At 49.5% G+C, this 21,309-nt stretch overlaps 1 protein-coding gene across 1 annotated transcript in view; it reads right to left on the bottom strand.

The window, feature by feature from the left end:
* The window catches only part of arhgap22a (Rho GTPase activating protein 22a), a 385,586-nt gene that overhangs the window by 344,318 nt on the left and 19,959 nt on the right, over positions 1-21,309 (bottom strand). The window contains exon 2 of the mRNA XM_072491734.1: positions 9,873-10,072. Within this exon, the coding sequence (XP_072347835.1) occupies positions 9,873-10,072 (200 nt within the window). The remainder of the gene's footprint in view (positions 1-9,872; positions 10,073-21,309) is intronic.

Genomic DNA, 21,309 nt, shown 5'->3' with positions numbered 1-21,309 from the left:
AGGTTGACACTTCATTGTCCTACAGACGGGGTGCTTCATTATCAGAGCTGCTATCTTTCGGGTGAGGTTCTACCCCGTGGCTTCATTTCTCCCCTCTCAGATGGACATAAGAGATCCCCTGGTACAAGTCAAAGATGGCCGCCGAGTTGTCTCTGGTGTCTAGGACAATATATGTCCTGCAGCTAACATCAGCCAAACAGATTTTCTGGTTATTAACGCAGTGCTGTTTTGGGGAGCTTGCTACGCACAAATTGGCAACTGCGTTTTCTAGATTACACCAGCAACTTCACTTCAGAAATGGTCCCCTGCTCGTCTTTCATGGGATCTTCCTTATCCATCAGAGAGAGCCATCCTGACTTGGTGCAATGGCTCATCTGAAAACTGCCCCTTTGACAGTGCTGCACTCTCTCATTGCTGCACTGAGGGCTCGGGTTAATTTTTTGTGCATGTATTTATTTAAGGGAAAGAGAAGATTTTTTCAGATTATTGTCCTTCGATTGGCCTGAGTTTTAACCTGTTTGTTTTTCTCAGCTGATAGGAATCGCTGGCTTTGAAAGCAAACCAAGGCAGGCTAGCAGCATGATTCAATTCCCGTAACAGCCTGGGGAACTGGCGCCGAAATGTTGCGACTAGGTGTTTTTCGCAGTAACTTAATTGAAGCCTACTTGTGACAATAAGCGATTTTCATTTCTTAGGGATTTCGGCGGCAGCGGTGCGCAGGGGCCTTCTGGGAGGTGAGTAGTGAGTTTAAAAACCTTACCTTTACAGGAGCAGCCCTTTGGATTTCGGCGGCAGCGGTGCGCAGGGGCCTTCTTGGAGGTGAGTAGTGTATTTAAAAACCTTACCTTTACAGGAGCAGCCCTTTGGATTTCGGCGGCAGCGGTGCGCAGGGGCCTTCTGGGAGGTGAGTAGTGAATTTAATAAGCCTTGCCTGGTCCCGTGTCTGTTCTTCTTTTCTGTTTTATTTGTTTTTATATAAGGCGGGAACCGGAAGTTCGACCTCTGGCAAGCCCCCCCCCCCAACCAATAAATTCTGGTGGAGAGGAAACCCGAGACACTACACGTGTAGTGTCTCCCACCCGCCCTCCTCCTCTAACCTAATAATAAGACCCATTGGTGTAAGGTAAGTGCCATATTATATTATTAGCATTGTGCAGGTCAAGGATCGGAGGTGGAGGAGCAGTCTCTGTCAGCGAGAAAACCTGAGAACATCTCAGACACTCAGAAGGTAAGAAGGTAAGTAAGTGATTTTTACTTTTATACCTTTTTTCAAATTGTGTGTCGGGGGAAACTGAAGTGACATCACAGAAAAGCTGTGACCTGAGTGGCTGGTTGGGATTCTAACCTAAATTAAAAAAAAAAAATTTGAGTATTTGGGAACTAATTAAACATAATAACTTAATTATAATTTAGAGGATATCTAAGCCAGAGATCGGAGAGTATTATAGTTAGCTATCGCATTTCTATTAGAAATCTAGTGCTAGGAAACAGATAGTTGACAGTAACTTTGCAATTTAAAAAAAAGTATTTAAAAAAAAAGACAAATTTTAATTTTAATTAATTGACGCAATGTCAGTTAGAGGGGTGCTGTGCTCTGACTGTGAGATGTGGCAGGTCCGGGAGGCTTCCAGCGTCCCGGATGGCTTCATCTGCAGAAAGTACACCCAACTGCAGCTCCTCACAGACCGCATGGTTCGGTTGGAGCAGCAATTGGATGCACTTAGGAGCATGCAGGTGGCGGAAAGCGTCATAGATCGCAGTTATGTAAATGTGGTCACACCCAAGGTGCAGGCAGAGAAATGGGTGACCACCAGAAAGGGCAGGCAGTCAGTGCAGGAATCCCCTGTGGTTGTCCCCCTCGAACAGATATACCCCTTTGGATACTGTCGGGGGGGATAGCCTATCAGGGGAAAACAGCAGCAGCCAGAGCAGTGGCACCACGGCTGGCTCTGATGTTCAGAAGGGAGGGTCAAAGCGCAGAAGAGTAATAGTAATAGGGGACTCTATAGTCAGGGGCACAGATAGGCGCTTCTGTGGACGTGAAAGAGACTCCAGGATGGTATGTTGCCTCCCTGGTGCCAGGGTCCAGGATGTCTCCGAACGGGTAGAGGGAATCCTGAAGGGGGAGGGCAAACAGGCAGAGGTCGTTGTACATATTGGTACTAACGACATAGGCAGGAAGGGGCATGAGGTCCTGCAGCAGGAGTTCAGGGAGCTAGGCAGAAAGTTAAAAGACAGGACCTCGAGGGTTGTAATCTCGGGATTACTCCCTGTGCCACGTGCCAGTGAGGCTAGAAATAGGAAGATAGAGCAGACGAACACATGGCTAAACAGCTGGTGTAGGAGGGAGGGTTTCCGTTATCTGGACCACTGGGAGCTCTTCCGGGGCAGGTGTGACCTGTATAAGATGGACGGGTTGCATCTAAACCGGAGAGGCATAAATATCCTGGCTAGTGGTTTGCTAGTGTCACATGGGAGGGTTTAAACTAGTATGGCAGGGGGGTGGGCACGGGAGCAATAGGTCAGAAGGTGAGAGCATTGAGGGAGAACTAGGGAATAGGGACAGTGTGGCTCTGAGGCAGAGCAGATGGGGAGAAGTTGCTGAACACAGCGGGTCTGGTGGCCTGAAGTGCATATGTTTTAATGCAAGGAGCATTACGGGTAAGGCAGATGAACTTAGAGCTTGGATTACTACTTGGAACTATGATGTTGTTGCCATTACAGAGACCTGGTTGAGGGAAGGGCAGGATTGGCAGCTAAACGTTCCAGGATTTAGATGTTTCAGGCGGGATAGAGGGGGATGTAAAAGGGGAGGCGGAGTTGCGCTACTTGTTCGGGAGAATATCACAGCTATACTGCGAGAGGACACCTCAGAGGGCAGTGAGGCTATATGGGTAGAGATCAGGAATAAGAAGGGTGCAGTCACAATGTTGGGGGTATACTACAGGCCTCCCAACAGCCAGCGGGAGATAGAGGAGCAGATAGGTAGACAGATTTTGGAAAAGAGTAAAAACAACAGGGTTGTGGTGATGGGAGACTTCAACTTCCCCAATATTGACTGGGACTCACTTAGTGCCAGGGGCTTAGACGGGGCGGAGTTTGTAAGGAGCATCCAGGAGGGCTTCTTAAAACAATATGTAAACAGTCCAACTAGGGAAGGGGCGGTACTGGACCTGGTATTGGGGAATGAGCCCGGCCAGGTGGTAGATGTTTCAGTCGGGGAGCATTTTGGTAACAGTGACCACAATTCAGTAAGTTTTAAAGTACTGGTGGACAAGGATAAGAGTGGTCCGAGGATGAATGTGCTAAATTGGGGGAAGGCTAATTATAACAATATTAGGCGGGAACTGAAGAACATAGATTGGGGGCGGATGTTTGAGGGCAAATCAACATCTGACATGTGGGAGGCTTTCAAGTGTCAGTTGAAAGGAATACAGGACAGGCATGTTCCTGTGAGGAAGAAAGATAAATACGGCAATTTTCGGGAACCTTGGATGACGAGTGATATTGTAGGCCTCGTCAAAAAGAAAAAGGAGGCATTTGTCAGGGCTAAAAGGCTGGGAACAGACGAAGCCTGTGTGGCATATAAGGAAAGTAGGAAGGAACTTAAGCAAGGAGTCAGGAGGGCTAGAAGGGGTCATGAAAAGTCATTGGCAAATAGGGTTAAGGAAAATCCCAAGGCTTTTTACACGTACATAAAAAGCAAGAGGGTAGCCAGGGAAAGGGTTGGCCCACTGAAGGATAGGCAAGGGAATCTATGTGCGGAGCCAGAGGAAATGGGCGAGGTTCTAAATGAATACTTTGCATCAGTATTCACCAAAGAGAAGGAATTGGTAGATGTTGAGTCTGGAGAAGGGGGGTGTAGATAGCCTGGGTCACATTGTGATCCAAAAAGACGAGGTGTTGGGTGTCTTAAAAAATATTACAGTAGATAAGTCCCCAGGGCCTGATTGGATCTACCCCAGAATACTGAAGGAGGCTGGAGAGGAAATTGCTGAGGCCTTGACAGAAATCTTTGGATCCTCGCTGTCTTCAGGGGATGTCCCGGAGGACTGGAGAATAGCCAATGTTATTCCTCTGTTTAAGAAGGGTAGCAAGGATAATCCCGGGAACTACAGGCCGGTGAGCCTTACTTCAGTGGTAGGGAAATTACTGGAGAGAATTCTTCGAGACAGGATCTACTCCCATTTGGAAGCAAATGGACGTATTAGTGAGAGGCAGCACGGTTTTGTGAAGGGGAGGTCGTGTCTCACTAACTTGATAGAGTTTTTCGAGGAGGTCACAAAGATGATTGATGCAGGTAGGGCAGTAGATGTTGTCTATATGGACTTCAGTAAGGCCTTTGACAAGGTCCCTCATGGTAGACTAGTACAAAAGGTGAAGTCACACGGGATCAGGGGTGAACTGGCAAGGTGGATACAGAACTGGCTAGGCCATAGAAGGCAGAGGGTAGCAATGGAGGGATGCTTTTCTAATTGGAGGGCTGTGACCAGTGGTGTTCCACAGGGATCAGTGTTGGGACCTTTGCTGTTTGTAGTATATATAAATGATTTGGAGGAAAATGTAACTGGTCTGATTAGTAAGTTTGCAGACGACACAAAGGTTGGTGGAATTGCGGATAGCGATGAGCACTGTCTGAGGATACAGCAGGATTTAGATTGTCTGGAGACTTGGGCGGAGAGATGGCAGATGGAGTTTAATCCGGACAAATGTGAGGTAATGCATTTTGGAAGGGCTAATGCAGGTAGGGAATATACAGTGAATGGTAGAACCCTCAAGAGTATTGAAAGTCAAAGAGATCTAGGAGTACAGGTCCACAGGTCATTGAAAGGGGCAACACAGGTGGAGAAGGTAGTCAAGAAGGCATACGGCATGCTTGCCTTCATTGGCCAGGGCATTGAGTATAAGAATTGGCAAGTCACGTTGCAGCTGTATAGAACCTTAGTTAGGCCACACTTGGAGTATAGTGTTCAATTCTGGTCGCCACACTACCAGAAGGATGTGGAGGCTTTAGAGAGGGTGCAGAAGAGATTTACCAGAATGTTGCCTGGTATGGAGGGCATAAGCTATGAGGAGCGATTGAATAAACTCGGTTTGTTCTCACTGGAACGAAGGAGGTTGAGGGGCGACCTGATAGAGGTATACAAAATTATGAGGGGCATAGACAGAGTGGATAGTCAGAGGCTTTTCCCCAGGGTAGAGGGGTCAATTACTAGGGGGCATAGGTTTAAGGTGAGAGGGGCAAGGTTTAGAGTAGATGTACGAGGCAAGTTTTTTACGCAGAGGGTAGTGGGTGCCTGGAACTCGCTACCGGAGGAGGTAGTGGAAGCAGGGACGATAGGGACATTTAAGGGGCATCTTGACAAATATATGAATAGGATGGGAATAGAAGGATACGGACCCAGGAAGTGTAGAAGATTGTAGTTTAGTCGGGCAGTATGGTCGGCACGGGCTTGGAGGGCCGAAGGGCCTGTTCCTGTGCTGTACATTTCTTTGTTCTTTGTTCTTTGTTCTTTGTCTATTCATTGTGAGGCAACTTCCAAGAAAACAACTGTGGGGGGGAGGGGGGATGATCCAAATCATCAAAATGTGACCATTTTCTTTGTAGAGGTCCTTGCCCCCATGCTGGTGGTCACAATCCCATGTGACTGCCACTAAAACCAAATAATATGTAAAGACAACCTCACCAGAAGAGACTGTGCCATCGTCTTTGATGTCATAACAACCCACAAACCATAAACCTGTGCCACCTAGCTTTACCACCTAGAGGAACAAGGGGCAACAGATGCATGAAAACACCTGGAAGTTCCCCTCCAAGTCACTCGCCATCCTGACTTGGAAGTATATCGCCGTTCCTTAACTGTCGCTGGGTCAAAATCCTGGCACTCCCTCCCTAACAGTGCCTACACCGCATGGACTGCAGCGGTTCAAGAAGGCAGCTCACTGCCACCTACTCAAGGGGCAATTAGGGATGGGCAACAAACGCTGGCCTAGCCAACGATGCCCACAGCCCACGAACAAATACTTCTGAAAAAGTCCAAGTCCAAAGATGCGCGGGTTAGGCGGATTGGTCATGCTAAATTTGTTTTGAAAATTCCTTGAAAAGTTACAAAGCCAGAGCCCAGAGTGTGGGCAGGGGTGAACCCCTAATCCAGCTCCTGGCCTGCTCCAAAAACACAATTCAAATTGAATCCAAATCATGGTCCCCACAAGAGAGAGACATACCAGATCCAGGCATTACACCTGACCGCGCGCTCATCTGAGCCAAAAGGCCGGGAAGCGATGGTTACGCTACATTGCCACGTCGTGTCCAAAGGTTAGGTGGGGCTGCTGGGTTACGGGGATAGGGTAGAGGTGTGGGCTTTGATAGGGTGCTCTTTCGGGGGCCGGTGTAGACTCGGTGGCCCAAATGGCCTCCTTCTGCACTGTAAATTCTATGATCTAATTATATCAAATATTACCAATGCTGTAGTGACAAATATTGGAACAGTCCTTCAACATTTTATAATGACCAAGAATCTGTTTTTATAGAGGTTGCGCGTCATTGAGGAAATCGATGTGGCTCTGAAACAGTTAATCTGCTTTTGCGAAGATAACATTTCTCTGCACCTTATGAATCAGATGGTGGTCAAAAAAAACGAGCTCTCTACGTGAGATATTGACCAGCACAAGAAACATTTCACACAGTGTGCGGTTGTGATAGAATAACAAACATCCCAGCTCTGATGGGCAGGGGAGCGCCTCTTCAATTAAAGCCGGAGGTCTTCTTATTTGACAGCAACGTTTTTGAGTCATGCCTAAAACCCAAAAGGAGTCTATCTTCTTTCCCAACACTTTCAACATCCTTCACTTATTCATCAGCGATTTGATCGATTCCGGTGCATATTGCTTTGCATTAGGAGCTAGAGCTTTAAATAGCCGCTTCATTTGACAATGTCAAGTCAATACTGCAATGTTTGACTAGCCCACTCACTGCAGAGCCATAGACTCACATTGTCTTTGCTACATTCCGGCAGCATGTAGCGCTAATGCTCATGTAAGCTGACCTGAGTGGAGAGCTTACACAAAAAACACCGGGGAAGAATGTATGAGAGAATATCTCCACCTTACACTGCAATAGATGTGTCAATTTAATATGTGATTACTATCATGAGTCGGAATACAGGAGAGGGATAGAGAACCTAATGGAGTGGTGCAACGTCAACAATCTATCCCTCAATGCCAGCAAAACTAAAGAACTGGTCATTGACTTCAGGAAGCAAAGTATCATACACATCCCTGTCTGTATCAACGGGGTCGAGGCACACATCACCAAAAATCTGTTCTGGTCCACCCACGTTGATGCTACGACCAAGAAAGCACAATAGCACTTATACTTCCTCAGGACACAAAGGAAATTCGGCATGTCCACACTGACTCTGACCAACTTTTACAGATGCATCATAGAAAGGATCCTATCTGGCTGCATCACAGCCTGGTATGGCAACTGCTCAGCCCAAGACCGCAAGAAACTTCAGAGAGTCGTGAACACCGCCCAGTCCATCACGCAAACCTGCCTCCCATCCATTGACTGCATCTGCACCTCCCGCTGCCTGGGGAAAGCGGGCAGCATAATCAAAGACCCCTCCCACCCGGCTTACTCACTCTTCCAACTTCTTCCATCGGGCAGGAGATACAGAAGTCTCAGAACAAACCGATTCAAAAACAGCTTCTTCCCCGCTGTTACCGGACTCCTAAACGACCCTCTTATGGACTGACCTGATTAATACAACACTCCTGTATGCTTCACCCGATGCCTGTATTATGTAGTTACATTGTGCACTTTGTGTTCCCTTATTATGTATTTTCTTTTTATTTTATTTTATTTTCATGTACTAAATGATCTGTTGAGCTGCTCGCAGAAAAATACTTTTCACTGTACCTCGGTACACGTGACAATAAACAAATACAAATACTTTGGTTCTATCTATCTTTTGTCCTGCATATCCAAGAGCCTTCTTCCAGAGAACTACTGTTCAAAAAGTAAATGAATGAGCATGTTCTGGGAATGATCTCGTGCTTTAGGTGCAATTAAAATCCCAAAAGCCAGGTTGATCTTTCTTGTGAGAGCATTGGATGCACAGACATCTCAATTAGTGTTCTATCTTGTGTTTAGCAAACAGTTGAACAGTGTTTCCACTGGATTCACCAGCAATTAATAATAATGATCACTTATTGTCACAAGTAGGCTTCAATGAAGTTACTGTGAAAAGCCCCTAGTTGCCACATTCCGACGCCTGTTCGGGGAGGCCGGTACGGGAATTGAATCCACGCTGCTGGCATTGTTCTGCATTACAAGCCAGCTGTTTAGTCCACTGTGCTACGCCAGCCCCCTATTGTACCTCTGTGTACACCTCCTTGTGACAGATGTGCCTACCAGTTAAGATTGGGGGATTGAGTTAATTAATTTTACATTTCACATCTGGCGAGGTATCATGCAACTGTAAAACATCGCTAACTCCCCCGTCCTTCCTTTGAAGATATTAGTGGGCACTGGGGTACAATCCAGCAGGTCCCAGCAGTGCTCAGTACTGCCCAATCGTTCCTCAACGGCCACGATGGGCGGGATTGTCTGGCTCTTCCATCGTCTGATTCCCCCACCCCCATCCCAACCATGTGACAGGTTTCCCAGCGGCTGGGCCGGCGAGCTGTTGACTTCGGCGTGCCTGGAAGATCCTATCGCCGGCGACTGGCACGTCGCCTCTGCCACGGGAAAAACCCGCGGCGGGTGGGGACTGGAAAACCCTCTCCAAAACAACAGAGCGACTATCATGTAAAAACACCGCTAAGCCGACCAACCCCCCTCAGTCCGATGGGTGTACGAGTCAAAAAGGAGCAGAGTCAACAGAAAATAATGAGCAGTAAAAAAATAGACACGCAAACTAAGGAATGATAAACACCTTGGGCAGGATTCTCCGCAATCGGCGCGATGTCCGCCGACCGGCGCCAAAAACGGCGCGAATCAGTCCGGCATCGCGCCGTCCCAAAGGTGCGGAAGTCTCCGCATCTTGAGGGGCCGAGCCCTAACCTTGAGGGGCTAGGCCCGCGCCGGACTGATTTCCGCCCCGCCAGCTGGCGGGAAAGGCCTTTGGTGCCCCGCCAGCTGGCGCGAAACTGACTTTGCAGGCGGCGCATGCGCGGGAGCGTTAGCGGCCGCTCACGGCATCCCCGCGCATGCGCAGTGGAGGGGGTCACTTCCGCCTCCGCCATAGTGGAGACCATGGCAAAGGCGGAAGGAAAAGAGTATCCCCACGGCACAGGCCCGCCCGTGGATCGGTGGGCCCCGATCGCGGGCCAGGCCACCGTGGGGGCACCCCCCGAGGCCAGATCGCCCCACGCCCCCCTCCCAGGACCCCGGTGCCTGCCCGCGCCGCCTTGTCCCGCCGGTAAGAGAGGTGGTTTGATTCTCGCCGGTGGGACAGGCATTCAGCAGCGGGACTTCGGCCCATCCGGGCCGGAGAATCGCCGGGGGGGGCCCGCCAACCGGCGCGATTCCCGCCCCTGCCGAATATCCGGTGCCAGAGAATTCGGCAACCGGCAGGGGCGGGATTCACGCCAGCCCCCGGCGATTCTCCGACCTGGCGGGGGGTCGGAGAATCCCGCCCCTCATTACGCAGAATCTAACTTGATGAACTATCTAAAGGCCCTTGTTGGGTTAAGCCTTCCAACAAGTCAACTGGATGGTTAAGATGCAGGGATGGTCAACAATAAGACCATAAGACATAGGAGCAGAATTAGGCCACTCGGTCCATCGAGTCTGTGTATCTCTTACAAGGTCAAAGAAAGTGTGTTGTGGTTGTGGCCTTTGTGAAAATATGGCACATCCGCATTACCTGAGGCTTAGTCTCTTCCTCGTCTTTGTAATAGTAGAGATGTTCACCCCTGAGGACAAACCAACGTTGCTGCCAGTTCTTCATGAAACTCCTCTGTTTCTTCAGCCATCCCGATTTCAGTGCTTTATCCCGTAGACTGGGGGAGGACGTCCTGCTGGACGCTCGGTTCTGCTCTCCCATCACCATGCTTTTAGATCGGGCTGGTAAGGACAAGAATAACAAAGTTAGAGCTGCGAACGCATTCTTTCAAATGTACCAAGGCAAACATTCAACAGAAATGATCAATACTAAAGTCAAACTGTGACAGAGCCATCCTCAAAAAAATAATGGGCGCGATTTACCAGGAAGGTGCAGTAGCGAGCAGGAACTGCGCAAGCTTCAAACGCTGGGCCCGGCGAGGTCATCACCGGTATTAAGCATTAATTGGTCCATTTAACGAGGTCCCACGGGCTTCGCGCCGCAAATGATTGTCCTGTCGGGTTATTCACCGGGAATGCGCCTGCCAGCTCCCCGCTAACAAGGGTGGGGGCAGAGCAAAACCCACACAGCTGGCAGCCATGCCACCGAATAGACTAACCGCATGATTCAGGGATACCCACCTGTCCAGACTGCTGGACGCGGTTGATGCAGACAAGGCTCGGAACATAGAATATAGAACAGTACAGCACAGAACAGGCCCTTCGGCCCTCGATGTTGTGCCTAGCTTTGTCCGAAACCACGATCAAGCTATCCCACTCCCTGTCATTCTGGTGTGCTCCATGTGCCTATCCAATAACCGCTTGAAAATTCCTAAAGTGTCCGACTCCACTATCACAGCAGGTAGTCCATTCCACACCCGAACCACTCTCTGAGTAAAGTATTAGCTCGAGTGGAGGAAAGACCAAAAAAAAAAATTGAATGAAACAAGATCCCCACTTCTGATCACTGTCCAATAATCCCTGACTGAAATGTGCCCACAGGTCACGTTAGAATCCTTCCTTTTAATTTCCATTCGTTCCTATTTCTTTGGTTTTATTTTATTACTTTTGGTCCGTGGGCACAATCAGCAGTGGACTTGAGCTGAGGCAGCCTGCTCGTCAGGACAGTGTGTTCCAGGATTTGTTTTTGGAAAGGAGAAAACAGAATCATCGGTGCCGAGGGAATCTTAAGAACCAGTTTGGAGAAAGTCTGTTCGATTGGCTGACTGGCAATTGTGGGTTGGCCGGGGACAGTGTTCTGGCTGACAACAGTCAGCGATTGGTTCCTATAGTCTGAGAGAGCTGGGCAGAAGTGCTTAGACCTTGAATGAGTTAGGAGCTCTCTCTGCCGATGTAAAGGGCTGTTTTATTGTTCGAAAACCAGATGGTGCCTGGGATATCGTTACTAAATAGTTGAACTGATCTTGAATCTACAAATAAAGTAGACAGCCTTGCCCGAGAAAATCCCCTCAAACTTAGAAGGAAGAAGCAGTGAAGCGAAAGCTTGAACTCCTGAAAGAGGAAATGGAGGCTTCATTTGTGACACTCCCAGTTGCCACAGCACCACCCAAGCGGCCTCGTGGGGAAAGAAAAGATTAACACACAGCAGGTCCGTGGGACGATCATCACCAACAAAGTCGCAAACCATCCCGGCTTGGAAATACGTTGGCCGTTCCTTCACTGTCGCTGGGTCGAAATCCTGGAACAATCTCCCTAGCAGCACTGTGGGTGTACCTACACCTCAGGGACTGCAGCGGTTCAAGAAGGCGGCTCATCACCACCTTCAGGGGTAATTAGTGATGGGCAACAAATGCGGGCCTAGCCAGTGACAACCACATCCCAGGAAAGAATAAAACAACAACGTGGAGGTGCTTTGCTGAGAATGGTTCAATGATAGGAAAGGCCAGTATGCAGACAAGGCATGGTTCCCATGCGTAGGATAGGGTAGAACATTAAGCCCAATAGCTTTAGGAATGAAGCCCGGTAGCCTTGTGGATAGCACAATTGCTTCACAGCTCCAGGGTCCCAGGTTCGATTCCGGCTTGGGTCACTGTCTGTGCGGAGTCTGCACGTCCTCCCCGTGTCTGCGTGGGTTTCCTCCGGGTGCTCCGGTTTCCTCCCACAGTCCAAAGATGTGCAGGTTAGGTGGATTGGCCATGATAAATTGCCCTTAGTGTCCAAAATTCCCCTTAGTGTTGGGTGGGGTTACTGGGTTATGGGGATAGGGTGGAGGTGTTGACTTTGGGTAGGGTGCTCTTTCCAAGAGCCGGTGCAGACTCGATGGGCCGAATGGCCTCCTTCTGCACTGTAAATTCTATGATCTATGATCTATGATCTATGATCTATGATCTATGATCTATGATCTATGATCTATGATCTATGATCTATGAAGCCACTGCCCAGGATTGTATCAAGCCAAATAGAGGTCACAAACTTTGGTCTTTGTGGAATGGGGTCATCTGGGACACAACTTGTCCACAAGGCCCCAGGTCAGCGACTGGGTGGGACGAGCAACTGAGTTTTCCACTCGCACGGACGACACAGGAGACACTCCGTGGTGGGCCTCCGAAACAGGCTTTGCACTTTACAGAGAGCAAATCTGGTTTCTAACCTTGTGTGACAGTAATCCGCGGATTACTGTCAAAAACGCACTCGACAAGCACGAGCAGCAATTTAAACCCCGAGCCGCGCTTTGAGAATAAAAACTCGAGTCCGTAAATGGGATATTTCCGCTTCTGAAGTACACACCTGAAATGCTGACATGCCGGCCAGTTTCAGTGCCGCTTGACAGCACCAATACCGAGCTGGTCCTGTGGCAGCTAACGGGGCAGCAGCTGCGGTGAATCACTCAGCGGGCAAGTCCAAACGGCAGCCCTGACCTTAAACAGCAACGATATCACAGGTTTGATCCACAACTGCCTTCCCCAGTTGGGGAATGGTAGCCAGGATAATGGGAGGTAATGGGATCAAAATCCGTAACATTTCAGTTAGTGAAACAGTCCCGTGTCCAAGGTCCACCACAGGGCAGCTTCTGTAGCCTGGGAGGAAGTGGCAGCGGCCGTCAGCTCAGGGAGCGTCAGCAGGACGACCAGTGCCGTAAGAAGGTCAACGATCTTTACCGGGTCGCATGGGTGAGTTGGCACCCGCCCACTGGCACCGGCCCCGCATGCCATCCCCGCGCCCCACAACTCCCCTTACCCTCCGATGACCATGCGCCCAGCACTGCCCCCCCCCACCTTTGAGTGATGTAACGCAGACCCTGGGAGGGTGACACAGGAAGGGGGGAGGGGTGGGAGTGGGGGGAATTGGGTGGGTGGGTAATGCAGGCCGAGTGGAGGTAACAGGTGCGGTGGGATGGTGGGTGGGAATGGGGTGTGCAGGAGGGGTCGGGGTGTGGGGGCGGGGGGGTGATGCCAGACAAAGCCATGCCCTATCAGATGCAGGTGAGGATGAGGGGTTCCCTAGCCCTTGGGGCATGCTGGACCCTAGCCGCTGCTGCCTGTCCTCTTTCCACCGGCTGATCCTGTGGGTCCTCCCTGGGCTTGTCCTCCAGTCCCTCCTGGTCCAGCGCCTCATCATCGGAGGTGGCCGCCTGTTCCTCCCCCTCCACCTCCAGTACGTCGCCCCACTGCTGTGCCAGGTTGTGGAGGGTACAGCAGACCACCACAAAGCAGGCAACCCTCCAGGGGTGTACTACAGGGCAAAACCAGGGGCTGCCACAGTTGGTGGGAGTTGTGGCTGGGCTGATAGGCGTGGGTGGCCCCCGTTATGGGTACACACGATCCCAGGGGTGGCATGGCGAATCCACGGGTGCTGAGACACCCACCCCTACCCCAGCTCTGGGGCTCCCGTGCCACAGGCCTCACTGCCCGGGATCGAAGTGCTCACCTCCTCAGATCCCGAAAGCGGCCTTTCCGCCAGTTTCACATTTTTAAAAGACGCAGTAATCGGCGCCCGCGTGACCGCTTGCCGGGGAGGCGGATAGATCACTGGAGGCCGTTAGATAGGGGGTCGTTCCCGTTAACGGCATGCAAATTGGCCTTAATTGGTGACTATGGGTTTCTCACCACACCGCGGCGGGATTCGGTTCTCGAGCAGGCCGGTTAGATCACAAACCGATCGGTGCCCGGCGCGGTTCCCGATTTTGGTCTCGCCCACGATCTAACGTCCGCATAGCGCTCTCGCTCAAGCGCGACACGGCCGCGAAATCGCGCCCAATGTGTTTGAAATCTCCTTTGCCAGATTGAAGGAAACTGGGGGCCCAATTCATATCCGCCATCTTGTTTTCAACATTTTGGCCTCAAAGCTAAATTATTGAAGAAAATTATTGTTAAAATCCTGAAAGAAATATATTCTCCGGTCCCCCGCCCCTTGTTTCCCAGCGGTGCGCCATTCATTGGCGGCGGGATTCACTACTCCTGCTGCTTGTCAGTGGAATTTCCCATTTACATCACCCTCCCCTCTGCCCGGAAACCCACAGGCAGAGGGCGTGCTGCCGGCGGGAACAGAGAATCCCGGAGAATTCCGGACGTCTCCAGTGAATGTACAAGGGTTTTGTAAAAGATTAATTCATGGTTGACACTCCTGCAGCACAGAGGGAGAGCTGCGTTGTCAGTGATGCTGTTTTGCATTAGGCTGAGGTTCCATCTGCTTGCTCAGATGTGCATAAACAATCCCTTGATACCCTTCAGTTGCAAAAACAATCACCAACTACACATTCTGACGATTGCCAGCAATCAGCAGTAACCAGGGCTCTCAGATCAGATAATCTTTTCTAACTAAACTTTCCAGTAGATAGGCAGCTGGCCACTCAAATGTCCAATTCTTTGGGTTTTGCAATCAAGCTAAAAATCCAATGTTCATCCTTCAGTGGGCTGTGGGCGTCGCTGGTTGGGCCAGCATTCGTTGCCCATTCCTTTGGGTCCTTGAGAAGGTGGTGGTGAGCTGCCTTCTTGTACCACTGCAGTCCATGTGGTGTAGGTACACCCACTGTGCTGTTGGAGGGAATTCCAGGATGTTGCCCCAGCCACAGTGAAGGAACGGCCGATAGATTTCCAAGTCGGGGTGCTGAGTGACTTGGAGGGGAACCTCCAGGTGGTAGGGTTCCCAGGTATCTGCTGCTCTTGTCCTTCTAGATGGTAGTGGCCGTGGGTTTGGAAGGTGCTGCTGAAGGAATCTTGGTGAGTTGCTGCAGTGCATCTTGTAGATGGTACACACGGCTGCTACCATGTGTCGGTGGTGGAGGGAGTGGATTTTTAAGGTGGCAGGGTGGGGGTGGGTGGGGTGGGGGGGGGGGGTAGGCCTCTTTGAAGCTGCTATCCAACTTTGAAGAAGTGCTTGGTGATATCACTCGTCTCATCTGAGTGATGGTGCCTACAGTAATGTAAGACTTAGAATCATAGAATTCCTACAGTGCAGAAGGAGGGCATTTGGTCCATCAAGTCAAGTCTGCACCGACCCTCTGAAAGAGCACCCTACCTAGGTCCACTGCCCCTTCCCTATCCCTGTGACCCCACCTACCCTTTGGACACTAAGGGGCAATTGATCATGGCTAATCCACCTACCCTGCACATCTTTGGATTGTGGGAGGAAACCGGAGCACCCGGAGGAAACCCCGCTGGTTTAGCACAGTGAGCTAAACAGCTGGATTGTAATACAGAACAATGCCAGCAGCGAGGGTTCAATTCCCGCACCGGCCTCCCCGAACAGGCGCCGGAATGTGGCGACGAGGGGCTTTTCACAGTAACTTTATTGAAGCCGACCTGTGACAATAAGCAATTATTATTATTATATACACACGGGGAGGACGCGCAAACTCCATACAGACAGTCGCTTGAGGCCGGGATTTGAACCCATGTCACTGGGGTTGTGAGGCAGCAGTGCTAACCACTTCCCTGACGCGGCAGCCTCGGTTTTGTGCTGAAGTGCGGCTTGAGTCCACAAACATCTCCCTTAAAAGTGAGAACACAACTGAGTGGCTGATCCTGGCGGCATTTACATTAGAGACAGGTTTCCAGAAACATGCAGCCAAAATCCATTTTAAAATAAAGCTAATGGGTTGGTGTGGTCAAGAAGCATTGAGAGTTAGAAAATAAATATTTTAAGATGTTGCAGTAAGAATTCAATAATCCAGTTATGACAACCCATTAGAGGGTTCTAGTTGTGAGGGAAGTAAAGTTGTCTGAAGCCAATTTCCCATTGCTTCCTGTTGGTCTCAACTATGGTGGTGAGACATTTGACCCCATTTGGAGCGTATCCATTCTTGGTTAAGTTGCTGAATGTCGATATTTGAGCATCTCACTGACCGACACCCTATCTAAACAACACAAGATAACGATTTCAGAATACTTTTGTACTCCTCCCCCTGTTTCTTGTGTTCAAATGTTTGGAGTCCGCAGTTATCACCAATTGTTGTCCCACCTGTGGCTCAGGTGCATTTTCAGACAGAATAAATTCACGGTAGCACAGTGGTTAGCACCTTTGCTTCACAGCTCCAGGGCCCCAGGTTCGATTCCCGGCTTGGGTCACTGTCTGTGTGGAGTCTGCACGTTCTCCCCGTGTCTGCGTGGGTTTCCTCCGGGTGCTACGGTTTCCTCCCACAAGTCCCGAAAGACGTGCTGTCAGGTGAATTGGACATTCTGAATTCTCCCTCCGTGTACCCGAACAGGCGCCAGAGTGTGGTGACTAGGGGCTTTTCACAGTAACTTTATTGCAGTGTTAATGTAACCCTCCTTGTGACGATAACGATTATTATTATTTTTCAATGCTTGTTCCCCTGAGGTCACCGTTTTTGTGGTGAGCCTATGAACATTAGAAATTCCACAAAAGCTTTTTATTTTGTTTTGCGTGCTGGCTACTGATAATTTAAGGACAGATTTGCGCTCGAGCCCGTTAGTGCTCCAGTAACTCCAAACAAAGCAATGTAAATAGCTCGACAAAATGGGCAATTGGTGCTGGAAAAATTGAACCTCGATGGTCACTTCCCTCTTTGTTGAAAAAGGAGGTATACTGTCGAAGCTTTTCAACTCGTACTCATCAGGACAGCTCCCCAAGATAAAGCAACAGTAAAGGGAACAATAATTTATACTGTATAAAAAGAGAGTGCTATTGATTGACAAGTGGGCTCTGACTAGTCAAGGCATTGCCACAGGGAATGCAGCAGGGAACAGTTAACTGTTAATTGCTAAGCATTTGTTTCAGATTTAAGACGGAGGCCCGATTCTGATTGTTCAAGCCATGGCCATGGGGAATGAACCAGAGAATGGCTGACCCCCAAGCTTTTATCTAGTTGAAAAAAATGTAATGTCTGGACATGTTCCTTTTATCTGCAAAGGACAATGTTCTGAGTGTGACTATATCTGGTTAAATATTATGCTGGAAGCAAGACAAAAATCTTCAATAGTATGTTACTTTTTTTACCAAGTGACTCATTCATTCTTTTTTTTCTTTCTCTTTTTTCATATTTTTTTCCAATTAAGGGGCAATTTAGCGTGGCTGATCCACCTACCCTGCACATCTTTAGGTTGTGGAGGTGAGACCCATGCAGACACGGGGAGAATGTGCGAACTCTACACGGACAGTGACCCAGGGCCGGGATCGAACCTGGGACATCAACGCCGTGAGGCAGCAGTGCTAACCACTGCGCCACCGTGCCACCCCCCCGACTCATTCATTCTTTCTTGGATTTGTTTTGTTTTCTATTGAAGTATCTGTTGCTGCTGGCCAACCTCTTGTTCTGAGCTTTGACCAGGCCACTGCCAATCATGCGCGCATCTTTAAATGGGCCAGAGGCTTTGCCTTGCATGGTCCTCAAGGCTCTGTCTTTGTATTAACACAGCTAACAGGTCCTTTGAGACATTGTACAGTTCAGTGGAGAAGTAGATCAGCAAGCTCGTTCTAAAGTTTGCAAAGCATCAGTTCATTGTAAGGTGAAGTTAAATAATTTAATCAGGTTCACCACTGACTGATGTGGAGCTTTCCTTAACGCCATCACGTTCAATTTCACACTCAGTTGAAGTCATCTTCAATAGGATACCGTTCTGAGCCTGTTGTACTGGGGAGAAATTCCAGTAGTAACACTGCATCTTGTAACTGTTACTCAATGTGCCAAATATCGCTCTGTATCAGTTTGACACAGATATAAAAATGCATTCTCAGGGCTGCTACATGTAGCGAAGGTCGGCACTAATTAATGATCGCATGTCTGTACAGAATATCCTGGAAACGTTTACTATTCGTCTTGCTAGATGCTATGGAGGATGGACCATCCCAGCTGCCACTGCAGTAGTGAAAGCCCTCTATTCAAACCATTGCTCCTCGCAGGTGAAGGGACTGTAATTAAAGCTTGGGTACCACGGCCCACGTAACAGACGCGACTTTCTACTTTTAAGCACATGGACGGTTTTGGAGTGGGGGTAGCTTAAGAAGCCCACAAGCTAATGGTACAATCTTCAGTCAGCCATTCCAAACACGCTAAGCCTTGAGAACATTATCCTTGCAGAGAGCATCTAAGCCTATTCTCACTTTAAAAAAAAATTTTGAGTGTCCAATTAATCTTTTCCAATTAAGAGGCAATTTAGTGCGGCCAATCCACCTACCCTGCACATCTTTGGGTTGGGGGGGCGAAACCCACACAAACACGGGGAGAATGTGCAAACTCCACACGGACAGTGACCCAGGGCCGGGATCGAACCTGGGACCTCGGCGCCGTGGGGCAGCAGTGCTAAAAGCCTATTCTCACTTAGCGTGCACTTCTCAGTGAGAGGCCATTGAAGAATGATGAGGAACAAAAGCCCTGGTTCATTTTCCCTTTCAGAAACCCAACTATAGTAGCCCCTCCGCCCCCATTCCCCCTTGAGCCACAGCCCTCCTCGAGATGAGAAACGGTATGGTTTGGTGCTACAGCATGTGTTGCTTTCTAAAAATTTTTAACGAGATGTGGCCTTCGCCGGCTAGGCCCAGCAATTGTTGCCCATCCCTAATTGCCCTTGAGAAGGTGGTGATGAGCTGCCTTCTTGAACCCCTGCAATCCATGAGGTGTAGGTACACCCACAGTGCTATTAGGAAGGGAGTTCCAGGATTTGCAGCCAGTGACAGTGAAGGAACGTGGATATATTTCCAAGTCAGACTGGTGAGTTACCTGGGGGGAGCTTCCAGGAGGTGGGTTCCCAGGTATCTGCTGCTCTCGTCCTTCAAGGTAGCCATGGTCACGGGTTTAAAAGGTACTGCCTAAGGAACTTTGGTGAGGTCCTTCAGTGTATCTTGTAGAGAGTACACATGGCTGCCACTGTGCGTCGGTGGTACAGGGAGTGAATGTTTGTGGAAGGAGGAGCAATCAAGCGGGCTGCTTTGTTCAGGATGGTGTTGAGCTTCTTGAGTGTTGTTGGAGCTGCGCTCATCCAGCCCTGTGGAGAGTATTCCATCACACTCCTGACTTGTGTCTTGTAGGTGGTGGACAGGCTTTAGGGAGTCAGGTAATCAGTTACTCGCAGGATTCCCAGCCTCTGACCTGCTATTGTAGCCACAGTATTAATGTGGCTAGTCCAGTTCAGTTTCTGATCACTGGTAACCACCAGGATATTGATAGTGGGGGATTCAGTGATTATAATTAAATGTTAAGGGACGATGATTAGATCCTCTCTTATTAGAGATGGTCATTGCCTGGCACTTGAGTAGTGTGAATGTTACTTGCCATTTGTAAGCCCAAGTCTGGATATTGTCCAGGTCTTTCTGCATTTGCATGTGGACTGCTTCAGTATCTGAGGAGTTGTGAATAGAGCTGAACATCAACGAATAAATAGCCCCACATCTGACCTTGCGTTGGAAGGAACGTCATTGATGAAGCAGCTGAAAATGGTTGGGCCTCGGACACTACCCTGAGGAGCTCGTGCAGTGATGTCCCGGGACTGAGATGACTAACCTCCGACCACCGCAACCATCTTCCTTTGTGCTAGGTATGACTCCAACCAGTGGCGAGCTTTCCCCTGAATCCCATTGGCTCTCATTGATGCTACACTCGATCAAATGCTGCCTTGATGTCAAGGGTAGTCACTCTCACCTCACCTCTGGAGTTCAGCTCTTTTGTCCATGTTTGGACCAAGGTTGTAATGAGGTAAGGAGCTGAGTGACCCTAGCGAAACCCCTGAGCATCAGTGAGCTAATTATTCATAGAATCATAGAATTTACAGTGCAGAAGGAGGCCATTCGGCCCATCGAGTCATCACTGGCCCTTGTATTGAGCACCCCACTTAAGCCCACACTTCCAAACTACCGCTGTAACCCAGTAACCCCACTTAACCTTTTTTTTGGACACTAAGGGCAATTTAGCATAGGCCATCTACCTAACCTGCACATCTTTGGACTGTGGGAGGAAACCGGAGCACCCGGAGGAAACCCACGCAGACACGGGGAAAATGTGCAGACTCCGCATAGACAGTGACCCAAGCCGAGAATCGAACTTGGGACCCTGGAGCTGTGAAGCAACTGTGCTAACCACTATGCTACCGCACTGCTAAATAAGTGCTGCCATTTCGCACTGTTGACCCATTCCACCACTTTACTGGTGATTGAGAGTAGACTGACGGTGGTAATTAGCTGTGTTGGATTTGTTCTGCTTTTTGTGTACAGGAGATACCTGGGCAATTTTCCACACTGCCGGGTAGATGCCAGTGTTGTAGCTGTACTGGAACAACTTGATTAGGGGCGCGGCAAGTTCTGGAGCACCAGTCTTCAGTGCTAGTGCCGGAATATTGTCAGGGACCACAGCCGTTGCAGGATCCAGTGCGGTGGTCACTCCTATAGACACTGCCATGGATAGATGCATCTGCGGCAGGCAAGTTGGTGAGGATGAGGCCAAGTATGTTTTCCCCTCTTGTTGGTTCCTTCACCATCTGTCACAGACCCAGTCTAGAAGTTATGGCTTTTAGGACCCAGCCAGCTCGGCCAGTAGTGGTGTTACCGAGCTACTCTTGGCGATGGACATTGATGTCCCCCACCCAGAGCATATTCTGCACCCTGCCCTTGCCACCCTCATTACTACCTGCAAGCGGCGTTCAACATGGAGTGCTGATTCATTGGCTGAAGGTGGTAATCAGCAGGAGGCGTCCTTGCCCCTGTTTAACCCAAAGCCATGAGACTTCATGGGGTCCAGAGTTGATGTTGAGGACTCCCAGGGAAACTCCCTCCTGACTGTAAACCACTATGCAACCACCTCTGCTAGGTCTGTCCCGCCGGTGAGATAGGACCTACCCAGGGATGGACAACCCTTCCCCTGCACTCAGCAGAATGAAAAGCCGACTCAGGAAGTCTGCTTGGCTGTGACAGTCTTCAGTCGGTCTAATTGTAAAAAACAAATATAGCTGAAAAATATGATCACTGACCAAACATAAACAGCTCAAAAGTTTGTCTCATCACTAAATAAGAGCAGCGCACCAGGGTTTATAAATATGTGGGGCTGGATTCTCTGTTTCAGCGGCTAAGTG

This window comes from Scyliorhinus torazame, chromosome 28 (genome assembly GCF_047496885.1).
Source record: "Scyliorhinus torazame isolate Kashiwa2021f chromosome 28, sScyTor2.1, whole genome shotgun sequence".
Classification (NCBI taxonomy): Eukaryota; Metazoa; Chordata; class Chondrichthyes; order Carcharhiniformes; family Scyliorhinidae; genus Scyliorhinus; species Scyliorhinus torazame.
This window is presented reverse-complemented; position numbering and strand designations above follow the sequence as displayed.